The sequence below is a fragment of the Neomonachus schauinslandi genome, chromosome 7 (assembly GCF_002201575.2).
Source record: "Neomonachus schauinslandi chromosome 7, ASM220157v2, whole genome shotgun sequence".
NCBI lineage: Eukaryota > Metazoa > Chordata > Mammalia > Carnivora > Phocidae > Neomonachus > Neomonachus schauinslandi.
This window is the reverse complement of record NC_058409.1, coordinates 111,932,507-111,957,289: the sequence shown is the minus strand read 5'-3', so window position 1 is coordinate 111,957,289 and position 24,783 is coordinate 111,932,507. Positions and strand designations below refer to the sequence as shown.

At 41.6% G+C, this 24,783-nt stretch overlaps 1 protein-coding gene across 1 annotated transcript in view; it reads right to left on the bottom strand.

The window, feature by feature from the left end:
- Positions 1-779: 779 nt before the first annotated feature.
- ARL15 (ADP ribosylation factor like GTPase 15) overlaps positions 780-24,783 on the bottom strand; it is a 404,981-nt gene continuing 380,977 nt past the window's right edge. The window contains exon 5 of the mRNA XM_044917159.1: positions 780-3,059. Coding sequence (XP_044773094.1) covers positions 2,907-3,059 — 153 coding nt within the window. The 3' untranslated portion in view covers positions 780-2,906. The remainder of the gene's footprint in view (positions 3,060-24,783) is intronic.

Here is a 24,783-nt window from a genome sequence, read left to right as displayed (position 1 = left end):
GATGCTTTGACTGAAAGGTGACACTTTACATTAACATCACGACTCTGCTCACTCATTCTGAAGGAAGAGCTCCCGTGAAAGTAAATCGCTGCTGAAGACAAACCAACTGGAAAAGACACTTGCTTTTTTTTTTTTTTTTTGGTCTTTTCAGGTTTTCACAATGGCTTCAAAGGAAATGTGAATTAATCATTTGTTTTGACCCAAGAGCAGCAGAACTTATTTTGAAGACTTAAACAGGCAACACAAATGTAAACAGAAATCTGGGACTCCCAAATGCTAGAGCTTGAAAGGAGTCAGTCCGAAAACATCAATTCTACTCAGCGTTTATTTTCATTTGAAGATAGTGGAAATCATATATAAATCACGGACAATACAAGTTCTTCTTGTCTGGCAACTGTCCACATGAATCTGTTACCCTCCAAGTATAGATACAGATTTTTTTTTTTAATAGAAAGACAGGGCAATATGGCAGTTAATTAGCAACCGATACTATGAACTACAGTAGGTACAAAGTTTTGTCATATAAATTAATTGCCATTACAAAAAGGCAACTGCTTTAGCTAAGAAGGTACAAAAACGGGTAACTTCCATAAATATAACAAGAAGCTAAGTGAAGAAATACATAACAGACTGCTTTTCCTATATAATAGTTGAATATGCAAACTAAGACACCTGTGGCACTTTACATGGAAGTAGGGATAGACGTACACACACATACCACCCACCCGCCACCCACCCACACTCGCCCGTCCAAGCCCCCTCCCCACCCCCCCAAGCGGATTTCCAAAACATGGCCAATTCTAGGGTTACAAGGACAGGATGCCGCTCGGAAGCAGCAAGACGGCCAGCTCCGAACTGCCAGACAAAGAAGGAGCCTTATTGACAGTTGTAAAGCATTAGGCGTCAGACAGAAACTTGTCAAAAACAGCTGTTGTTGGGTACTGATTGATAATGTTTTCATTCTGACGGCTGAGACACTGCAGACAGTCGTGGGTCTGAGAAGAAGCCCATCACTGGCGCACACATGAACACACACACACACACACACACAGACAACGGGAAGTCATTAAACAGATGGCTAAGGAGCACTCAGCCACCAGGTCTTAAAAAGACAACATTCTACATTTAATGAACTTGCCGAGAAAGCAATGCCTAATAATCATTTGTCATAGAAGATGAGCGCAACAGAACAAAAATGAAAGCAGGGATTGTGTAACTGGTCATCGGAAGAAAAGTTTTGTGCTGCTCGCGGATTACACAGTGAAAAATATTCAAGGACGCTGGAGACAAGATTGAATATGCACCTTTTTGGATCCATTCCACGGGGGAGCAAGGGGGGGGTAAGCTTAAAGAAGTGGTCGATGTTTCAAAGGTAATGATTTCATTAAAATCCACCTACAAGATTAAACCACAAAAGCTGTATTTGAATGATGTATATCTTCTGGAGAATTACAAGGTATTACATCACCGTGTAATACAGTGAGAGTCTGTGGTATTTGAGAACCAGTCTGTGCTACCTAAAAATTACAAACATGTTTTTATTGCTCAGGTGAAAGGAGCAGTTTTCTATCATTTGGCCATTTTGTGTTTGAAGTGGTCAAAAGTCTACAAAATGTGCCAAAGATTATTACATCCATAAACTTCAATATCCATAGATTATTCTTGATTTAGAAAAGGTCAGTGGTGCCAAACCTTAGTAAAACTGCACATTTATCTCTACATAATTTTATCATTTAAATTAAATGAAAAAAAAAAAAAGAGTCCCAAAGACTGAATCTAGGCCCTAAAATGATTTGCTGCAGCCCCAGCACATTTTTTTAAGGGCACAGTGAAACCCCTGAAAATAGAGGTTTATAATAGGAATACTGATAGACCTTTAATTACTCGTTGGAGACAATCAAGAGACTCTGTTAAACTCCATTAGCACTTAATGAATGAATATACAGATGATTCTGTCTTTGTTTTCTTTGTCAAATCCATGCCAGCTTAAACCCTCGTCAGTATAAACTATACTTCATTTGGCTGTTTTTAAAATTTTTATCTATTATTTTAAAAATCATCTTCTCTCTTTCAGTCAGACACTAAGATTTTTAGAAAAAGATACCTCTGTTATGTTGCAGCTTGACTTTATGCAGGGGAATCTTTCCATTAAAAAAATATTTGAGGACTCGATGAAATAGTCATCAGTGATGCATGCATGCATTGTGCCTAAATTCTCTTTCGTCTCAAAAACAGAAAGTTTTTGCTCTTAAGAGAGGGGAGTGAGACTTCAGATGGAATCAAGGAAATTATGCATCTTGTCTTTAAGTTCTTCCACGTTAATTTTATCTTGGCAGGACGTTCCTCTCTGATAAGGTGATTCATTGAAGTTTTTGGTGCTCATTTTTCTCTCATAATCTATAAGGCCCGTATACAAAAAAAACTCACGAATAAAATATGATAAAATAAAATAAAAACCCCAAGAGATCTTGGAAACAATAGACATAAAGTGAGGAGCCCCAGTCACATAACGCTCCACCCCCAAACCCAGGGAAAATGAGTCAAGGTTCTGAGTCTCCCTGAGTCCTTCATAAGGGATTTGATTTCTGTGAGCCATGAATTCCATCCACTTTAGCACAGAGTATAGAAGAGCTACTTAGAACAACAGAAGGAAGAGACACGCGGCGAAGATAATTAGTGGTAAACAGAGAATAAATTCTCTCTCAGTAGTGTGTACTTGACGTTAATGCCGATGATAATTCACCTGATTTACAGAATATTCACTTTAATAGAGAGATGAGAGTCTGAGATAACTAGAGGAAAAGAGACACTGAAGCCATTAAAGTCTTGATACCAAAATAAAAATAAAATGAAAAACTAACATGATAGGTTCAAGGCCTTTGGGAACCCGTGTTCTTTGCCAGATTTCACATTCTTACAGCTTCATGGTCTTTTTCTTCTAACAAATTGATCAGCTGAGAGAAGCTGTCTTTCAGTGCCTCCATGTCATCCAGCGAGCAGGGCTGCAGAATCCAGCGTTTCCCACGTGCAAGGGGTTCAAGTTCAAAATATTTTTTGACCTTAAGGGGGGAGAAGATAAATATGTTATTAGTTATATCAGAACCTAATTCCAAAAGTTTGCAAGTGACGAAGCAGGGGGGATTTTAAGGAGAACGTTTATAAACTGTGATGCCTGGGACTTTCTAGAACTCCCTCCACAGCTGCTGTAATAATGTGGGTTCTATGTTGTGACCCAGGACTGTTTTCTTTAGGGGTGAGTGACCAGCTTGCAAGCCATGTCATCCATACACTTCTCAGCATGGGAGGTCTGATGGAGTCTAAGAAAGAATTACATGTACCAACACACAGGGTAGAGTATGCTGCAGACACCAGAAAGATTCAATCCAATCAAAACAACCAGCAGAGCATCCCCTACATCCCCTTGCTAACTTATGTTATTGATCTGTACCATATCAATTACTCAATTATTTTGACTACCAAACGCATATACAACAAATACTTATAATTTAAATGATCTTTTCTCTCTCTCCCCCTTAAATTTATAGTATCTATTTTTGAGACCTGGGAAAGCACTTTTTAGGAAAGAGGACAGAAACTGAGTATGTGTGTGTGTATATGCATATTTAAACTGTATACATATACATACATACATACATAAAGCCTCCCACTTTTTTTTTCTCCTAGTCCTGAATTTTCTTTTTTTTTTTTAAAGATTTTATTTATTTATTTGAGAGAGAGAGACAGAGAGAGAGCATGAGAGGGGGAGGGTCGGGAGGGTCAGAGGGAGAAGCAGACTCCCTGCCGAGCAGGGAGCCCGATGCGGGACTCGATCCAGGGACTCCAAGATCATGACCTGAGCCGAAGGCAGTCGCTTAACCAACTGAGCCACTCAGGCACCCTCCTAGTCCTGAATTTTCAGGGAGGTAAAAATCAAGACCTTTTAACTGGTATGTGAGTAGAGAATTTGCTATCTTTTTTTTTTAATTTAATTTTATTGTGTTATGTTAATCACCATACATTACATCATTAGTTTTTGATGTAGTGTTCCATGATTCATTGTTTGCGTGGAACACCTGAGAATTTGCTATCCTGTTTGATTAATATCCAGTCACAAGTCATTCTTAGCATAGTGGCTGGGATACTGACTAATCGTGTCCAGGATTACCAACTCAAGACTGTGAGGAAATATCAAATTGTTATGTCTTCCAGAAGTATTGATGATCTCTCAAAGGGTATGATAAAACACAAAGCTCGTAAAGCTACGGTCCTGCCCACACTACATCACACAAGAACTGAACACTCCTTGTATAGTCCAGTGAGGTTTTACTAACATAAAATACAGTGAGTAGCAACACCAGAAGAACCATAGTTCAAAGACATTCTTGGCCAACAGATCTCACTAAATCCCATGTGCCAGGGCAAATTCCAAGGTCTTACCTTAGTCAATACTCGAGACCTAGAAAAAAATGTGTCTCAACCACATGCCATTCCCAAATGTGGTTTCATTTTGCCTCTATCATTGCAAGGACCAGAACATAGCAGAGGTACATCATCCAAAAGTGGCATTAAAATATGTGTATACCTTTTTCATGCGAGCAAGAAGATATACGTAAGAAATACTAAGGTTTTATGCTAATTTAGGAACCACAATTATGCTAACATTCTACAGTTCAAGTGTGTCTCCAAAGTCCTTCTGTAAGTGTCTCCAAATTAGTAACAAATACTACTACTTAAAAAAAAAAAGCCTGTTTGGGCGCCTGGGTGGCTCAGTTGGTTAAGCGACTGCCTTCGGCTCAGGTCATGATCCTGGAGTCCCGGGATCGAGTCCCGCATCGGGCTCCCTGCTCAGCAGGGAGTCTGCTTCTCCCTCTGACCCTCCTCCCTCTCGTGCTCTCTGTCTCTCATTCTATCGCAAATAAATAAAATCTTTAAAAAAAAAAAAAGCCTGTGAAAATGGAAGGAGTCATTAATTTTGATTCTGAAAAGTAATGAAAATCTCATTTCAGATCAGAAAACGGGTATACAACTTCAGAACAGTGTTTGCCCGAGGTATTTTATAAATCATGTTGTTAAGAGGATCTTCCCTTATGGAAAACGTAAACTCCCTTCTTCTAGTTTCTTTTCTTCAGAGTACTGAAAACTCACTTCCAAGAGAATCTGAAATTTGCTTGTACAATAACCAGCACTAGACCAGCTCTGCCGCACCAAGGGAGGCCAGCAGCCAGCAGGGGGAGAGAATTGGCAGCGGGGACAGGTGGGGACCCTGGTTAAGGCTACAGCTTGGAAGACGAGCTGGCTGCTCTGAAGAGTATAAAATCAGAGACGTCAGGCTCCTTGCTTCTCCCACAAAGTGGGGCTTCAGAATGCACTACAGTAGAATCCGGTATTTGATCAATAACGCCTCCCATCAAGAGGGGATGGCACAGAACATCCAACATCTGGTACATGAAGGAAGTTGTACCCTTGCCCCATTTCATAGCCTCACATCATTTTAAGTCTTGCTGATAACTGAGAAGAGGACTGGTGCCAAAAAATTCAATATTAGAATAACGAAAAAGACTAACACAGTAAGTGCACGTTACTAACAATACTCCTTCAAATGGTTCGCTTGAAAATTCACAGAATTGATCCTGGTGGCATATTAACAGCTAATTTGAAAACAATGTTAGATTTAAGCAATCACAGAACAGAATTTGTGATATTTTGCAATACGGACCAGACACAGAAAACCAGTAAGGTTTTAAGCACCCATTAGGTTGGTTTCTAGGCAACTGAAAATATAGATTATCACGTAGGCACACTTGGAAGATAATAAAGATGTCTGAAGGTAGTTTCTGAAGTTGTTCCTGCTGCATACGAAACATGAGGAGGAAATGGAAGGTTCCATGACAGGGTGGTCACCAGATAAAGGAGCCTAATGGTGTTGAGCTGACCAACATGGCTGTGTAACTTGAGATTTTCTGATCTGTAACCTAACTGGGTATCTCACTTACCCTGCCATACTCCCCCCAACTGGTATCCAAATGATTCCACACCAACCTTCATTTATAATATCAACTGTAAAACTAGTCTGGCATTTCAGTGAGTTTCAAGCACAGTGAGTGACTGTTTGCTGCCAGAACATGGAGTTTTCATTACCCAGAGTTTCAGGTTTCTAAAAACAAAGCAGATAATACAAGAGAGGGGAAGATGGAGACCTCATGCTCTGACCTGAACTTTTCCAGTTAGGTTAACATTTTCATTTTGTTTTCTTTAATATATATTTATTTACTTATTTGAGAGAGAGAGAGAGCGCACATGTGTGAGCACACGAGAAACTGGGGGGGGAAGAGGAGGAGAGAGAGAGAATCTCAAGTAGACTCTGCGCCTAGTGTGGAGGCCCCCACGGGGCTCGATCCCACGACCCTGAGACCAGACCTGAGCCGAAACCAGAAGTTGGACGCCTAACTGACTGTGTCACTCAGGTGCACCTTCACTTAGTTTTCTCATATGAACTTGAACTTCAAATTTCACCTCCTCTGTATTATTAAGATACAAATTACAGTCACATTTGACTTGTCAACCATGTCTTTTTGTTGTTGTTGTTCTTTCATAATGTTAATGTATACTTTTAAAGAATAAGGTGTTTAAGGTTGACCAATGTAAATCGTATGTTTTGAATACTTAATCAGCCGCTTAGATATTATGCTTCATTGGAAGCTGCAGGAAAGAGGAGGAGGTGACTGCTTCTCACTGGCTTCTAGAGACCTCAGAATCCAGCTGCCTGGCAACCTGTAGTCAGCTGGCTATTTTCGGGTTAGCCGAAGAGAGTGGGCATTGGTTAGTGGCCATGTGTCCACCCTAGAGATAGGAAAACAAAGCCGCCATAAGCAGCCAACCTATTTTGGCTATGTCATCAGAACCCTCCTTCACTCACTGTGGGGTGACTGTGGGATGACGTGCATGACTGCATTCCATTGATTCCCACATCACAGTTACTGTAGAGTCCTAATAGAACAGAGACAACTCGGCACCATCGCTTTGCTGCTCACATTTGTAGCAGCTGTGAAATCGGGTAGGAGATGTCCTTGATGTTTCTTTGAGTAGAGAAATAGTAATCCTTTCCGACTTGCAGGATCTCTAATGGGGTTATGTAATGATACCGATTTCCCTATCTTGCCCTCACTTCACAAGCAAAAATTTCATTTTAATTCTTGCAAACCTATTGTGACTAAATTTCTGGAAGCCATATAAATAGTTTCTGAACTGCAGTAATGGTCTTCCCTTTTAAAAGCCTGCAAATCTCATTTTATTTATAACAATAACTGCTTGTTTTTCCTATTTTTGTTATTAAAGCATGTAAGTAGTGTGTGCCCAGAGTTGGCCTCATTTTCCTTTAAACACTCTGGGGAGCAGGGGAGAGAACAGTCCAGAAGGGATGACTTAGTGTTTTTATGTGACACATGGCTAAGTTCTAAGCCCAGATACTTATAAACAGTGCTTTGACCCACATGAATGTGTTGTAAGACATTAAAAAGGGGGCCAGGGGTGGGACAATTCTTTACTACATGGGACTGTGCTGTGAATCTTAGGATATGTCACCCCTAGTCCTGGTGAGCTCGATGCCATTAGCCCCGACCAGTCATTGCTGTAACTAAAAATGCCTCACCTGGGGTGGTACCGATGCAGGTATCTCTCGCCCTGTTTGGGGCAATTTAGCTTGTTTTTAACACTGGAGATAGAAGCTGGCTATCTTTTCTGCACGTACTTCTCTAGATCCCCACCTACCCACAACACACATATTCCCTCTGGGGAAAAAACTAGCAGGTTATAATGGACTCCTCTCAACTTGAGGGTGGTTGTGGTAGGTTGTCATAGGGTGAAGATCAGTACAAGGAGCTTGAAAATGTGGGTCCTGACAGTTGGCTTCCCGTAACTTCATTCATTCAACCACCACTTCCTGGACGAAACTGGTGAGTGTGTGAAGGTGGTGTGAGTGTGCCCCACTGCACCTGCCCATGTGTGGGGTTCCACTGATTAGAGCAGAAAACTGTAAAACAAAAAACAGAGACAACAGCCCGAAGGGGGGCTGTCCTCATCATCTGTATTAGCGGATTACAAGCCCCCTCACCCCTGGCTTTTTAGTGACCATAAAAAACGGTTTAATACTGCACACTTTACTAAAGGCTTTTTCACTCATTTATAGCACCCTGATTATACTTCAACTGGAAGAAAAGCAACGGATTCAAATGAAGAGAGAGAGCAGTATTAAGATAATGTAGGTCAAACTGAAAAAGAAGTATCTTGGTAGAAGACTGTTCAAAGAAACTTTTGAAATAAAGGCACGTTCTTTCTTCATCTCTGGAAAAGGAATCAGTCTCACCAGGCTGACAACTTCAGCTCCTTCAAACTGACAGTGATCAATCAGCAGGTAAGACAAGACAACAGGGACACTGGATGAGGAACACAAGCAAAGCACAGAGAGCCAGCAAAAAGAGCTGCAGTTGTGGATCTGGTAGGCAGAGGGATCTGACAGGCAAGTAAGAGCACGATGCAAGACAAGTGGCTCAGTAACTATCTTGACCCAGTGGAGCTTTCTTGTCATTTTAAATCCACAACGTGTCCATTGCATGCCTGTATTTTTCAAATAACTATATGAATAATGTTTTTTGAGACAGGTTCATTGGGTTTTGCACTCCTTGGTAGAAGTATGGTCTAGATGATAAGTGTACTCGAGGGCTCCAATTAATAGGATGTTAAGAGAGCCTGTGTGGTGAGTGAAATTTTGTAGGATATTGTCCATGACTGTCAAAAAGGGAGCAGAACTTGGCTCTTCTTCACCTGAGCTCCTTACTTGAATCACTAGAGCAGATGCACCCGTTGCAGTCCCATGTCACGCTGGGGGAAACATTTGTATTGACATGCTGATCGTGCGCCTTCTCTTTCCACCTCCAGGCACAAGGACATCAAATTCCATGAGTCACGAAACTGGCCAGGGTGTGACTTATTTAAACCATGGAAATCTGCAAGTGCAACAAACCAAGACTTTCTTCTTTCTAGAGAGTTAGTTGTCAAGCACGTGAGTGTGCCAAGGGGCCTTCCGGTTTTGTGGTCTTAATTGCAGAAGCTCATGGAGCAGGCTTAACTTGGTAACCTTCACCAAAGTCAGAGAGAACTTTGCCCACACCATGGCTCCAGGATGGGGTCTGGAGATAAAGTGGCAGGGCGTCATTAAGATTCTTCAGAGTGCATTCTTGGCAGCCTGTTCAAAGAAAGGTTAGCCTAGAGAGAGCAGCACCAGCTGTTCCCCTTTTCATTGTGCTGCTTGTAGGATTTTGAAATCCTTAGAAAGGTACTAAGTATGTCATTAAAGGCAGAAATAAATAATACGAGTAAAATCAATTTGCCATAGTCCCAAAGATACTGCGACACAGAAGAGATATTGCTTTTTACTGAGTACTGAAAGGGACCAGAAAACAACACCTTGTCTTAACCAATACCACAATATTACTTTGGGATTTATAATGGATGACTGATTTCAAGAATGTTAGGTGTAATATAAAAGTGCAGTTATGGTAAGATCGCTTCTTTCTTAAGCAAAGTGCAGCCTGCTTGACCTTGGAATAATTAAAAACCAGACAAATGCCTGCAGGTTATGACTGGTGATTGAGCCTCGCCCTTATTAGAAGTCTTCTTGCCCAATCAGTAATCTCTGATGTGTGGAGAATGTTGTATGTTGTGACAATAATTATATCGAAACCCTGTCTTCCACTGCATGGAAGTTAGTGTGCTCCAGAAGAGCTGAGTAAAATGACCCCATTGCTTTGGTGGTAGGAGCTAGAATCTGAAAAGCATTCCTGTTTTTGGCTTAATCTGCTAACCCAGAATTACAGAACAAATTACATCTATTTTCTCTTTTTGATATGCCTAGAAGGTTTTATTCTCCTAGCCAAAAAGCTTGCTTATCAGACAATCACTGTGGGAGGCAGAAATTAGGTATGGATGCTTCCTGTGTTCACGGGCCAATGGAAGATACCCAGTTTTCCTGCAGAGTATCTCTTCTACTCCAGGAAGTCTACCTGGCCCTCCTGAACCTGGAGTGCTTCCCATATGCAGACCTTTGCTCCAACTTCTGCGTCCAACCGAAGGTGCCTCCATCCACAAGTGGAAAGAATTGGCTTACAAATACTCATATTTTTAGACCCAGCTGATGTCCTCCTATCATCTCAAGGGGAAGCCTTAATGTAGAAGAAACTTTAAAGGTAGAAGGGACCTTAATCACAGTAGTCGCCGCTGGTTACCTCCCAGCACCCAGGCAAATAAAGTTTTATTGGAACATAGCCATGCTTACTGACTTGTCTATGGCTGCTTTCACGCTACAACGGCAAAGTTGAGTAACTGCCACAGAGACAGTGTGTTCCACAAAGCCTAGAATATTTACTCTCTGGACCTTCACAAACATTTGCCAATCCCTGACTAACGTGTTTGCAGCTTCCTGCTTTGTCCAGCAGGGGTACAATCAGTACCCGGGAGGGGTCTGCGGGGCTGGCCTCACTTGCTAGACCAGCTCGTCCCCACTCATACTTTAGGAGGCCAGAGAAGTTGGCCTTTCCAGCCTGGCCAGGCTCCATAATTTCAGATGCTTTGGACTACAGTCTAGCAGGCAGAAGGGTCATAAAGCCGTATTTTTACCCCTCTGTGATCAGCCTGGGTTTCTTTTATGTGGACACTTCCTAAGAGCAGCAAGAACTAGCCAAGGCACAGGGTCCAAGACCTGTCTGTTTCAAGCTTTTGGTGTCCTCAAGGATGGCTCTTAGTGCAGAGCAATACTAGTTATTGTTACTTTGCAGTTTTAAAAAGGAATGTACAATTTACTAAATATACAATGTCTAAAACCCAGTTTTTCCTGAAGCTATTATATTCAATTTAAAAAGCTTATCATTCTGTTTGTGTATCTGGTAAGTTTTTTTTTTTTTTTTAAAGATTTTATTTATTTATTTGACAGAGAGATAGAGAGCACAGGTAGGCAGAGAGGCAGGCAAAGGGGGAGGGAGAAGCAGGCTCTCCGCTGAGCAGGGAGCCCGATGTGGGACTCGATCCCAGGACCCTGGGATCATGACCTGAAACGAAGGCAGATGCTTAACCGACTGAGCCACCCAGGCGCCCCTATATCTGGTAAGTTTTAACAACACATCCAGGAAGTTGGATACAGTTTAGGTCCTTTTATAAACTTCGTTTAATTAACCACTTTTAAACATTTCAAAACTCCATTTATAAATTTAATATATTCAATCTTCCTTTTCAGCATTTATACTGTAATAATCAAAATGTCCTCAAGTACTTAAGAAATCTTTTTTCCCCAGCAAGAACTCTTTAAGCATTTCTTAAATTAAATTTATAAATTCAATGACTCTCAAGCTCAGGTATTTCTTCTTCTTCTTTTTTTTTTTTTTAGGATTTATTTACTTGAGAGAGAGAGAACGTGTGTGCACAGGAGTGGGAGGGGCAGAGGGAGAGGGAGAGAGAGAATCTCAAGCAGATTCTGTGCTGAGCATGGAGCCTGGTACGGGCTTGATCTCACAGCCCTGAGATCATGACCTGAACTGAAATCAAGGGTCTATGCCACCCAGTCACCTCTCAAGCTCCGGTACTTTCTAATACTATTTACAAGCTTAACTGAATTCTCATACTTTTTTTCTTTTTTAAAGATTTATTTATTTTAGAGAGAGACAGAGTGTAAGAGTGGGGGTAGGGGAAGAGGGAGAGAATCTTTAAGCAGCCTCCCTGCTGGGTGTGGAACTCCACACGGGGCTTGATCTCATGACCCATGAGATCAGGACCTGAGCTGAAACCAAGAGTCAGGCGCTTAACTGACTGAGTCACCCACATGCCCCTCATACCTTTCTATATAGGAGGCCAATTCTGAAGTAATTTATACATCTTAAATTATAATTACAAAGTGAATGTACCAGGTTGACCTAAATGTAATATATACTTGAAACGAAAGTATTAATATTATAGATTTGTTATTTTATCATTCTTATACTCTTAATGTTAAATTTTCCAGAGTTAAAAAGACTTTCCCATTAAGGAAACAACTTTCCATCCCAAGTGAAATGGGTTATCATTCCACACGTGGTTCTCACCTCATTGAACTTGAGCTGCTTTTCACAAACAGTTTTTAGACTGAAACGTGACTGGAGCTACAGATGTCCAGGGCAAAATTTTTGGGGTCACTCACTGTCAAGTTAGGCTCTTTATAAAAATAGTTGCCACATCAAAAAGAACCTCTGGCCTTCAAAGGGGATTGTTTGCTCCTGGATGTAAGTTATCGTTACCTATTTCATGGGTCTACTCTCAGAAGCAGACACCCGCTCCTAAGATTCTAAAGAATTTCCTTTACCACTTGCTTGGATTTTGCATTTCTTTAGCACACACTTTAACATCTTTTTATTCGGCTCTACAGATATTTATTTTTCATTTATTGAGCTATAATTTGCAGACTGTAAAATTCACCCTTGTAAAAGCATACAAATTAGTGATTTTTAGTATATTCATGGACACCTGCAATCATCACGGCTATCAAACTTCAGGACATTTTCACCACTCGAAAAAGAAACACCCCACCCATTAGTAGTCACTCCCCATTTGCCCTTTCCTCCAGCCCTTGGCACTCACTAATTTACTTTCTGACTCTAAGAGATTTGCCTATTCTGGACATTTCGTATAAATGGAATTATATAATACATGGCCTTTAGTGTCTGGTTTCTCTCACTTAGCATAAAGTTTTGTGTGACTACTTCTTTTTATGGCCGAATGATATTCCATTGTATGGACACACCACATTTTGTTCATCCATGTTCATCAGCTGCTGGACATTTGGGCTGTTTCCACGTTTTGGCTATTATGAATTCAGTTACATGAGCCACTACTTTCTCCTTCAAACAGGCTTTATAAATAATCATCGTATAAATTAATGAGTTAGGGGCGCCTGGGTGGCTCAGTCGTTAAGCGTCTGCCTTCGGCTCAGGTCATGATCCTAGGGTCCTGGGATCGAGCCCCACATCGGGCTCCCTGCTCCGCGGGAAGCCTGCTTCTCCCTCTCCCACTCCCCCTGCTTGTGTTCCCTCTCTCGCTGTGTCTCTCTCTATCAAATAAATAAATAAAATCTTTAAAAAAAATAAATTAATGAGTTAGGATATCAAGACTCAATGGGAATGAAGCATCGTCACAAGTCTAAGGTGAACTGTTTTCACTCAGATTTATGAGGATATCCTCATTTCACTTGAGGAAATTTAGAGATTTGGATAATCTTCATTTTTTCATGTGTCAGAGACCTCAGTTCCTAGAAGGCACAGACAATGAAAAAAATTCTTTTGTATTCTCTGATGTACCCAGTACAATGCCAGACATAAGGAGGATACTAATTATTTTTAAGCAAATGTAAAGAGCTGAAACTAAAATGAAAAGGGCAACAAAGTATGTTCTTAGTATTTCATCTCAGATTAAAATGTTAGTAAAGGAAGGAAATTGAACATTGGAGAGAAGCTGCCACTCTTTTTAATTAAGCAGGCCAAGGTTTCATGCAGGAGGTGGGATTTCATGAACAGTTTCAAAACCTTAGGTCTAATTGGTTTAAACTCTATTATACATATGCCTACAGGCAGCTGCAATGAATTGTTTTGCAAACAGAAAAGTAACTAACCCCTCATGGAAAATAGACCCACTCCAGAAATCTCAAGACCCAAAGGACACACATGTTTTGAGCTATTCCTTTAATCTGTGTCCAAACAAAGCATCTAATTCTTATCTCAGAGAATGGAAAGCATTGACATATGCAAAAAGAGAAGCATCAGTACACTTGTCTTTGCATGCAGGTGCAGGCCTCAGACTTTTCAATAACATCTATAACATAGTCATTAATTACACAGGCAGCCAGGTTTCGACAGCATATCATTTTCTTTTGCCCTCCTCTCTTTCCCTTCTGTAATCAATTCTATTCCACTCCTTCAAAAGGGCATTCGTTTTTGATACCAACACTTTTCCGGTGTTATACTTGATTCTGCACCTTCCATGCTTACGATAATACTCGGTTATGATTTACCTTTATTTCAGAAAAGCAAACACTGTAAGTAGGAAGAAACTTATCTATGAAAAACTTTTTCCTGGCAATAGAATATGGCTGTTTAAACAGTTCTACCTATATGTATGAGAGCTAGTCAAGTATGTACTAGACAGGAAGGCGAGTTAATGAGTGAAAGCCCCAAACACATCAGAGACAACCAATTAGCTTGTCTGAAACACAGGCTTGTAAAGCTATCAGTAACTTATAAAATGGTCTGCTACACACGAGTAAAATGTTGTTTAAATGGCTTGCTTAACCAGATGCATTCACCATGAAATTGATTCTTTTCAGGTTATCTTTTTAAACTTAACACTCATTAACTGTGCATATTGAAATGGCTGGCTGGGTGGGAGAGTGGGTAGATTATCTTGGTATTGTAAAGTGCAGGCTGAGGATAGGAATTGCATACTTTTTGAGGTTAAGAGGTATTGGGGGAAAAACCCCATCAATTACCAACAGTTGTGTCTGCCTCAGTCACTGAAAAGGATCAACACACTTAGATTATTCCTCCTCTGCCTTGCTAAATGCTTAGCTTGGGATTGGTAGATGGGCTCTGAGGACCTTCCTGTGCTGAGAATACGTGCTTTTGTGTTAGGAACTGCACCGGTTTTCGCCACAGCCTGTGATTCTGCAAAATGGCGCGAGAGCAAGAAGACCCGGAGCCTGGTAGTTTTCAAATCCAACATCTGCCTCACAGTGATCAGCTTTCATCCCCCAAAGACTTACTTCACTAAACCATTTGAGGAAACTGGATGTTAGCTGACCCATGAACGACAATCACCATACTGTTTCATATTTCGAGTTTTCTTAAAACACTATTGTATATTTTGAAATAGCTTTTTGGCTGTGTCTCATATTTAGCTTTTTTCTGTTATACAAGGTACCGTGCCATGAATATGCTTCAATAAGTTGTGACCTGATCAGACAACCAGAAGAGGATGCTTTGATTTTGACAGGACTAACTCTTCTTTCTGCTCGTTCAGTATTGGTACCCTTCACGAAACCACTCTAAGTTGGTCAACTCAAGGGATTCTTTGACTTATATATTAGGAAAAATATTAGGAAAAAATATTAGGAAATAGTAGGAAAAAAATAAGTTGCAACAATGGTTTAAAGCTTGTTAACAACACAAGTATCTGTTAAAAATAGTTTATATATTATTCTAGCTTATTTGGCTTTTGTAATAGACTATATATCCCCTATCTCAGTCTTGCAGCTGGGAGGTGTGGGGCAGGCAACAGTGGTAGTAACAAATCAAAACATTAATATATGGAACCCAAATAAACATGTTTAATACTGGCCTTGTGGTACTATCTGTCCTAACAACGACAACATTTACATGTTGGGACAGATTCAAATTCTTGGGCCTTAAACAGGAGACAGATATGGCAAGCCACGCATTGCTGAGCCGCCAATGGAGGGTGCCAATGGCCCTGTCCAGATGCAGAGATATTCAAGGGATGTTCCTGTCAGCAGTTTGTCCTCTGGCTCCAGCGAGGAGCCACCATGGAAACATTGGGAGGAAAAGGAAAAACAGGAAGGCGTGGAGAGACGGGGGAAAAGGCAGAAAAAACTGACAGCCACCTCAATAACACATCTGAGCAAGGGGAACAGGTAACAAATGGCCTTCGAACAAACTGCCATGTTGTTAGTCACAGGGAGAGAATTTCTTTTCCTACTGGCAATACGGCCAGGAGCCTAATGTCCTGGCAACTGAGAAATATGAGCTTGGAAAGAGGCTTGCAGGCAGTCTGAGGAAAGCAAAGCCGAGTGGTAATCCGTCCTGAGGAATTTTAGCCAAAAAAACCCACACAGGACTAGTTGAACTTAGAATAAAGCCCATGAAAGACAAGTCTGGAGAACATTACAATCAGATATAAAGAAAACACCAGGAGTGAAGGTTCCAAAAGCCACTGCCTGGATTTAGCCCAGCACTGTTAGCGTGGCCTCGTGTCCTAGTTAACTGTCAAGCCAGGACTAGCCCACAGCATTAGTTCTCAACGGAGGGGAAAGGTGACCCTACCCCTCAGGGGACATTTGGCAATGTCTGGAGGTATTTCTGGTTGTCACAATGGGGAGCAGGGGGTACGGTGTTTGCTGCAGGTGTCTTGTGGGTAATGGTCAGGGATGCTGCCCAACATCCTACAAGGCACAGGACAGCTCCCCCGCCCCTGCCCTTCCCACCCCCAACAAAGAACCATCTAGCCTGAGATGTCAATAATGCCGAGGTTGAGAAACTGTTCTGAACTGATCTTTTAAGGCAAAGTCAAAGAACAAAGGCCCCGCCAATGCTTCAATCTATGGTTTATCAGCATGAACCATCAGGCTCCCTCCCTGGAATCAGGGGGAGATTTAGGAACCGGATTAAGAAAGTACACCAGGAGCTATGTCAGGGTACAACTCTCTGTCCTCCCTTCTTGCTCAAAGTAGAAATCAATTGATCTTGGTGGGGACAAATCAAAACATTCAACTGGGCTAAAAGAAAGGCACCAAATCAACAGCCACCTTTCCCTGTTCCTACCGCCGACTACGCATTCACTGTTTCAGGCCCCGGGGACATAAAGGTGAACAGACGTCCCAGGCCCCACGGAGCTTACTTGGAAGAGACCGACAGGTATCATGTAGGTGCATCAGTGACTAAGTGAAGTCAGATGGAATAAGGGCCGTGAAAAATTAGAAGGCCCCACGGCAATCATAACATTTGCCATAGAGCTGATCCAAAAGACGGACTGAGGGCATGATGTGAATTAAATATCAAGCAGTTGCAGGTAAGGACAAATCTTTAGCTGGTTTCAAAACAAAATTTCATACAGTTACAATAAAGGCTCCTTCAATTAACCTCCACTTAATCACCTAGACTTAACCGACTCTTCATTGCCCCGGTTCAAGATAATGATGGACGTTGTCTCCACAACGAATGCCCACGCCCTGTGGGCACAGCCCCAGATGAAGCTGGCCGCTCACCTGATGCTCACAATGGGGCACCACTCCCTGGCACGTCTGCGTGCCTCTGCTGCTGGGCTCTTTCACAGTTCTTGTTGAAGCAACCGTATTTGTTACTGTATTAAGTCATTTAATTCAATATGGCATCAGCAGATGAAATAGGAAGTCGAGAAGAGAATTTCTGTTTCTCGGAAAAACTAGGTGGAATGTGTTCAAAGAACTCACCAAAAACAAACTGCTGTCAAATCAGATTTAGGGGAGACAACCATCAAGAACTATCGTTGTGAATTGCTTCCCATGTGTCTTTAACTTACCATCTTACTTTATCTTATGGTTCTATTTTAAAGAAATGGGAACTGAAAATCATAGATAATGGCTGTATTTTCTGCAAAAAATAGGATACAGAACTCTGATTAGTGGCCACGTACTCAGAGAAAAGGCACTGGCCCAATATCAGAAGATTAGTACCATTTGTATGTTTTAAGTTAAATTATTTAGGGTATACATTTACTTTGTTTTTAATGACAAGACATTGGCCAACTCTTTCTTTATTAATTGTTCAACTACCAGTTCAGATCAGGTCAGATAAGGGGGCTTCTAAGTCTCAAAGCCCACTTTTTATTCTGTCTGAATCGAAAGCCTTCTCAGGGGGATGTCATTAACACCTACTTCAGTCGGAAGTTGAGAGTGTTACATAAAATCATGTCCGCTGTCAGAATCAATACTAGTGTCTATCACCTCAAATCCTTCCATGAAAGAAAGTAGAGTATAAATAAAGAAAATACTCAAATCCATATTGATACCCACACCCCTGCAGTCTCAAGTACCACCCCTTCACATCTCTGAGCTCACATTATGGTTAAAACTGGATACTTTGTTGTCAAAGACAGTATCTTTTAACAAAATAAACATTACGTTATTTTGAATGTATCTGTAAAATATTTTCTAAGTAGAACTTACTCCCTATTTTCTAGACTCAGAAATGCAAACAGAATTATAAAGTACTTTTCTTAGCCGATGCCCTGGATTTCTATTTCCCTGCGCTTACAGCTCTCTAGGGAACAAGCAATGTGAGTGCTCTGAAGAACACTCTTATTTTACCTTGAAGTTATTATCTGTTTCTTTATACCTTTATCACATACCCATGAGTAAGATGGCAATTCTACCATAGTATTTAAAAATAAAAATCATATAACGACAAGACCTGACAAACGATGGCTCAGGCTGTCTATTTTTAACTAGAAGTGTCAATAATAAAATAAAAGGATGTATGTAAAATGGTATTTACCTCTGTGTGTCACAAATTTATTTTTAGTGAATGAATTACCTGATACCCTGGTCTTTATCGTTTAACATAAGAGGATCCAGGCTTCAAAGCCCTCAAACAGGGTTTGTAAAATTTAGGTGTGAGTTCATGACAGAAAGATGTGGCTCTAGAGAAAAAAAGGAGAGGAGAAATAAATTCTTGCCTATTTGACTCCAGGTTCTCATCCAGACATACAACACGCATAACCTGTGTACTTCTTAGCAAGTTAAATGCAGCACACGGTTTTCATAAAACATTCGGGCGAGCTGAAATCTCTCACAGCTGCTAAAATATTTGAATCCTGACTTCTCATATGAAGTCACAGACACTGAGTTTGTAGTAACCTGGTCCCAGGTTGAACTGCTTTTCGGTGCTATCAGAAGGGGCAAGCTGATGTGATAAACTGTGGGGACGTCTGGAATGCCCTACGGGCACTGGATCCAAGGCTTGGGTCAGTAACCAAGAGCACTGTGTTCTGGAATGGAGTTTGCCTGGTTCTGACGTGACCACTGACCCTGGGAGGCACAAAGACACAGGACACTTCCCATTTCAACCTGAGGAAAGAGAAGGAAATGGAACAAGCGTGAACAGCATAATGGGCAGAAGTTCTGAACAGGAGACTGAGATAAAAGTGAATTAGACTAGCTGTTCTCGCTCTTTCTCTCTTTAAAAATTGGTTATTAAGCCAAAGACTTATTTAAAGCACTGAAAGATGCAATTTATGAACGAGCACTCATGGAAGAACTGAAGAGAGTTCCCTAAATGAGCAAATCATTGTATTCTTGCAGGCAAGAATTTGGGATGGCTTGCATAACTATCTTAATGGTTTTAGATTCTTATGAAATATTATAAATTAGACTCTTATGGTTCAGGTTTAAGAAATTCATTTGCGCTGTATCATAGATGTTTAAAAATATTCCTATATCTGCACAAAGCATAAAGAAAAAAAAAAACTCTCTGGAAAATCATGTGCCCCTTGCACACCCAATATTCCCCTCCTCTTTTCCCCCACCCCCCAGAATCCTTCCCATCTGCCAGCTGGGTTTCATTTTAAGAATTTCACACTGAATATAAAGTGCTATTTTGACCATGTGGCTCCAGAAATGTGAATTTATAGTCTATTCAGATCATACACCAATGACTGACAGAGAGGGGATTAACCAACTGGATGCGATGAAGCCACTGCCTCTTCCTTCAGGTTGCTTTAAGTTTCCAGGAAAGGATGATCACCCGCACACTGCTTCACTGAGGCCGGCAAAAAGTCGTCTCCGAGCACGGCACTTGCCTTTCACTTTTCTTTTTTTTTTTTTTTATTTTTTTTTTATTTTTTTTTTATTTTATTTTTTTTTAAAGATTTTATTTATTTATTTGAGACAGAGAGAATGAGAGACAGAGAGCATGAGAGGGGGGGAGGGTCAGAGGGAGAAGCAGACTCCCCGCTGAGCAGGGAGCCCGATGCGGGACTCGATCCCGGGACTTCAGGATCATGACCTGAGCCGAAGGCAGTTGCTCAACCAACTGAGCCACCCAGGCGCCCCGCCTTTCACTTTTCTACTAGTTGGCCACTCTACCCTGGAACTCCACCCACTCCCCAGGTTCCCACTTTCCATCGATTTCCCCATATAGAAAATGTGAACACTCAAGCTTGCTTTCTTAGACACCCCTTGCAACAATGTTCCATTTACTGACACATAACACAGATGTATAATTCCTGGTCTTCAGGTGTAAGGGTCACATTTTGGGAAAGTATGTGTGTGTAATCTAGTTTTCTTGGGTAAGGACCAGCAATGCCTAACAACTTACACAAAGGAAAGACTCTTTGCATGTAGTATTTCAGAGATTGTTGGCAAGTCTTGGCCATCTAGAAATGTTTCAAATACCAGTGCTATTTAAGCTGTTCCAAAAGTAGTTCTATTTTTTCAACGGTGACCCATCTTGTTTCACACTTATCATCCCCAAGTATTGTCTTAGGCATAAAAGTGTGACTATATAATCAGATTTTCTAAATCTTTCTTTTTGCAACTTTAGGATCATGCTGTTCCTAGGACTCTATACACTCAATGCACAGTTAAGTAACACTATAAAAGAGATTACTTCTCTGTTCAACAGAAGACCAACGAAAGGGTACGTAAGCATCGAATTTCAAGAAGGGTGTGCAGAATGTATTCAGATGTGATACTGTAGCCAGCCTCAAAATTAATGAACATATTTACATTTGTAATACACATACACATAAAAGTTAACATCAGAGGGGAGGTCGACATCATCAGAAAAGTGCCAGCTTATTGCATCCCATCAGGTTTGGTCCTGTTCAGAACAGGAAAGGCTCTGCTCAAGATGGGGGCTATAGTTTCTAAGTTATTTGAGAGAGGTAACAATGCCTTGCTCCCTTCCCTCAAGACAAAACAAACAAACAAGAACACTATAGAAAATCGATTATAGTTAAGGCACAATTTCTCCTACTTGCCAGCATAATAAATACATGTCCATTAAAAAAAAAAAAACCCCACCAATCTCACACATTTAAGTTTTAGACACACTATCTAAACAGTTAAGAAAGTCATTTGAGAGCAGAGAAAAGTGTGGAAGGAGCCACATCACACTGGTAGCAATGAAGGGAAGATTTTAACTTTTTCTTAATGTGCCCCTGAATTACTGGACTTGAAACGATGAGCTCCTGTAGTTTTTATACTTTAAAACATGAATAAAAACATACATATGAACAAATCAAAGAGCAGAAAGGGCATTTGTAGAAAGAAACTAAAAATATACCTGTATGTAGAGACATATAAAAGAAGGTAACTGGCTCACAGTAGAGGCTTAATAAATAGGCGCTGTATGAATGTGAAAAAACGATAAAAATTAGCCTCATGTGGTACTACCGACTGAAATTATAAGAGTGTGCTGAAGTCTTCAGGAAGGCGGAGACAAGATCACCACTCAGGATTCTTACCTTTCACAACTGAGAATCTAACAACACACTCTCACCAGCCTGCGAAGTTCCTGTGTGGGTCTTCCAGTCAGGACGACCAGTACTTCAGGTCCCGGGCAAGGAATGGGACCTGTGCCAGTCTGCTCTTCATTGGACCCCCTTCAGAGAGAAGAGTGCAGCCTTCCTCCACAGGATGTCTGACGCTAACCTTGAATGACGCCCGAGTATAGCCTGCGGAAGGCTATAAAGTCTCTTCCCCACATTTTAGTACTAGGGTCTTCACTTAATGTCAGCCCCAGAAAAAGCCACAAAAAATTGAGAACTACATTTACCGTAAAAGTGTTGTCATGGGTTACTCATTAATTCATTAGGTATCTATCTTATAAAGTCTTTTCGAATTGTGGAAGACAGCTCTTCCCTGTGGAAGCCATAGCCTCCTCTTTTCCGATACGGAGAAATACAGCACAGATCACGATTCCTCCACCTTTTTTCAGAAACGCAGAGTGCTGAATATGAAACCAAATTCCAGCACTGATTTAACCTATAGGGTTGATGTTATTCTAGTCTCCTCTTCTTTGTCCTGATCTCCTACTTTAATTTTTTATTATCATTTTCATGTGAGTCACTTTAAATTCTTTGTGGACAGAAGCAGTGTAACTACACAGACAAATAAAAATAAAGGAACATCTCCATCTGGAGTGAATAATAACATTCCATCTCTTATGCTTGGCACTATTACTTAACAGAACACACCAAGCTTCATTGAAAGTCACTAGGTCTTGAGTCATTCTTACTATTTTAGGGGTTCTTAAAAGTGCTTGTCAACACTATTACCAAGGAGCATGGACTCTGATTTTTCAGAATTGCCTCAGTTATAAGAAAACTCAGCTGAAGTTAATTCATTTTAAGAATGGATTTTATGTACCACAGGAGGAAAAAATTCTTCAGATCAAATCCCTTACAGAGAAATCCAAGGGATTGTTCATTTTACTGTATAAAACACACGATGCTTAAAATACAATTTTTCAGATTTTCCCCCCCTCCTTTTTTAGGCGGTGCTAGTAGTGCTTACACAGAATTTTTTTTGCCCCTGTGGTGTTTCTGGGTGATGGGATTTTAACAGCACTGTCCAGCTCTTATTATTTTCTAGGCCAGATATCAGATGTCATGTGGCATTTTAAATGCCACGTGATCAAACCGCACAACACCCTCCAAAATAATCTTCTGGGGGCAGGGGTGGGGGTGGGGCGGCTATGGAATCTAAAATCAGCAAAGTTAAGTTATCTTTAGCTACAGGACTTTGGCCAAACCCTGTGAGATAAATAAAATCTGCCTTTATTCCTCCTTTTCCACCTTCTTTTCTAGTAAATCCTTTCTGCAATCCTAGGGACCCCAGGCCTCTGTATATCTTACTATGTGTCAGGTACTCTTTAAAAATATTTTAAAAATAGGGGGGCCTGAGTGGCTCACTCATTTAAGCATCTGCCTTTGACTCAGGTCATGACCCCAGGGTCCTGAGGTCGAGCCCCGCATCGGGCTCCCTGCCCAGTGGGGAGCCTGCTTCACCTTCTCCTGCCTGCCACTCTGCCTACTTGTGTGCTCGCTGTCAAATAATAAGTAAATTAAAAAAAATTTTTTAATCTCTTACCTCATCAACCCTATGTCAACCCACTGAAGGAGGCACTGGTAGGACACTGAGGCTCGGAGAGGGTAAGCAGTGTGACTGGGCAGTGGGGCAGGACGTGGGCGCAGGATGTGGGGGCGGTGTCTGGCACAGCAGAACTCCGCTGTGTGTTAGCGGGGCGCACACGGAACACAGTGAGGTGGGGCTGCGTGAAAGACCAGTGACAATGAAAGGAAATGCAGTCCAACAGAATGGAGTAGCTTCAGGCACCTATAGGAAGGCTGGGATAAGACCTGGTTACGGTGCCTCCTGATGTTCCTTAAAAATCAGTCCGCGTAGATGGCCACTCTTCCACACGGGCAGACTCCTGTGTCCCCAAGTTACTAGCCAAACTGGGCTTCTAGTCAGTCCTTAAATCCATGTTGCCCTTCCCATAGATAAGCTCTTTGCTCAAGGCATGACCTTGTCCTAGAAGACGCTCCGCTCTGTCTCCATGTGGGTGGTAGCTTCGTGTCATCCTTCACTGGGCTGAAGCCAGAACTACCCAGGTTTCAATCTCTGCTTTACCACTTACTAGGTGTTTGACTTGGGGTAAATTTCCTAACTCTTCTAGGCCCAAGTTTCCACATTTGGGAAATGAGTGTGGTAATAATTATAAGAATAATACCTCCGTTCACAGGAAGGCCCGACTGAATTAGGTGATGGAAAGCATTTAGAGTAGTGCCCGGCGCTATTTCACGACCGTTTCCACCACCCCTCAGATCCTGCTCTCACTTGTGCTCAGTACCCAGCTCAAAAGCCTTCCTTTAGAGATCCGCCTTCTTGGAGATCCTGTAGTCCCTTGGCTTTATCATTCCAGTGGTATTTACCCTGTATCGCTGCAAGTATTCACATGGTCTTCAAGTGCGATTGTTTATATATATGTTTATAAACAAGCCCGCCCCTGATGAAATCATAACCCCAGAGGTTTAGACTAAACAAACTTTTCTTCTTTCACCTTATCTCCTTCTCTTCCCTTCTGTTGAGTGTTTTAATCAGTTCATTATTCATATACCCCAGAGAGTGGGTAGAACAAGGAAATAGGAGAGAAATGAGAACACACACACACTATTTATAGTTCCCTATTAGATCATTCAATTTAAATCTACCAACGTTCCCGATCTCCTTCTCTGAGCAAAGCTTGCCTGGGCTGCAAAGAAGGTGGAATACGGTCCCTGTCCTCCTAAGACTCACAGTCTAGATCAGGTGAAAAAAACATGTCCCTAACTATGCAACCTGAATCCCAACACTACTTAAACCTATATCTCAAAGTGCGTGCTCCCTCTCCGAAGACACCAGGTACCAATTTTCACATCCCGGGGCTGCTACTTACTCAACTCATCCATTCTGGAACCTCCCTCCCCTTCTCTGGTCACCTCTCTTTGTTTTTTTTTTTCAAATGTCCCCTCCCCCAAGAATTCACTGCTCCCTCAGCTGTATATTCATTCATTTATTAACTGAGTATTTTTTAAGGTCTTCATCTCCCCTGCTAGAGTACAAATTCTCCAGGAAGAAGACATGGCTCAGGGCACTGGGCCCAAAGCAGGCCCTGTCACTCATCTTGGTGAATCCCACATCTGGAGCAGGGTCTGATGGGGGGCAGATGCTCAGGGAGCATTCCTTCCTTGCCCTGGCCTTCCGGGCAGAGATGCTGGGGCAGGGCACTGCCAAACAGAACTGCTGGAGAGAGGAGAACCACCAATAACTTCTGCAGACACGGCAGCCAGGATTACCTGTAGTTTCTATGTATTCATGTGGTAGGGGGCTCTATTACAGGCCAGGCACAGTGCCGTGGGGCAGAGAGACAAACTGGGGGGGGGGGGGGGGGGGGGGGG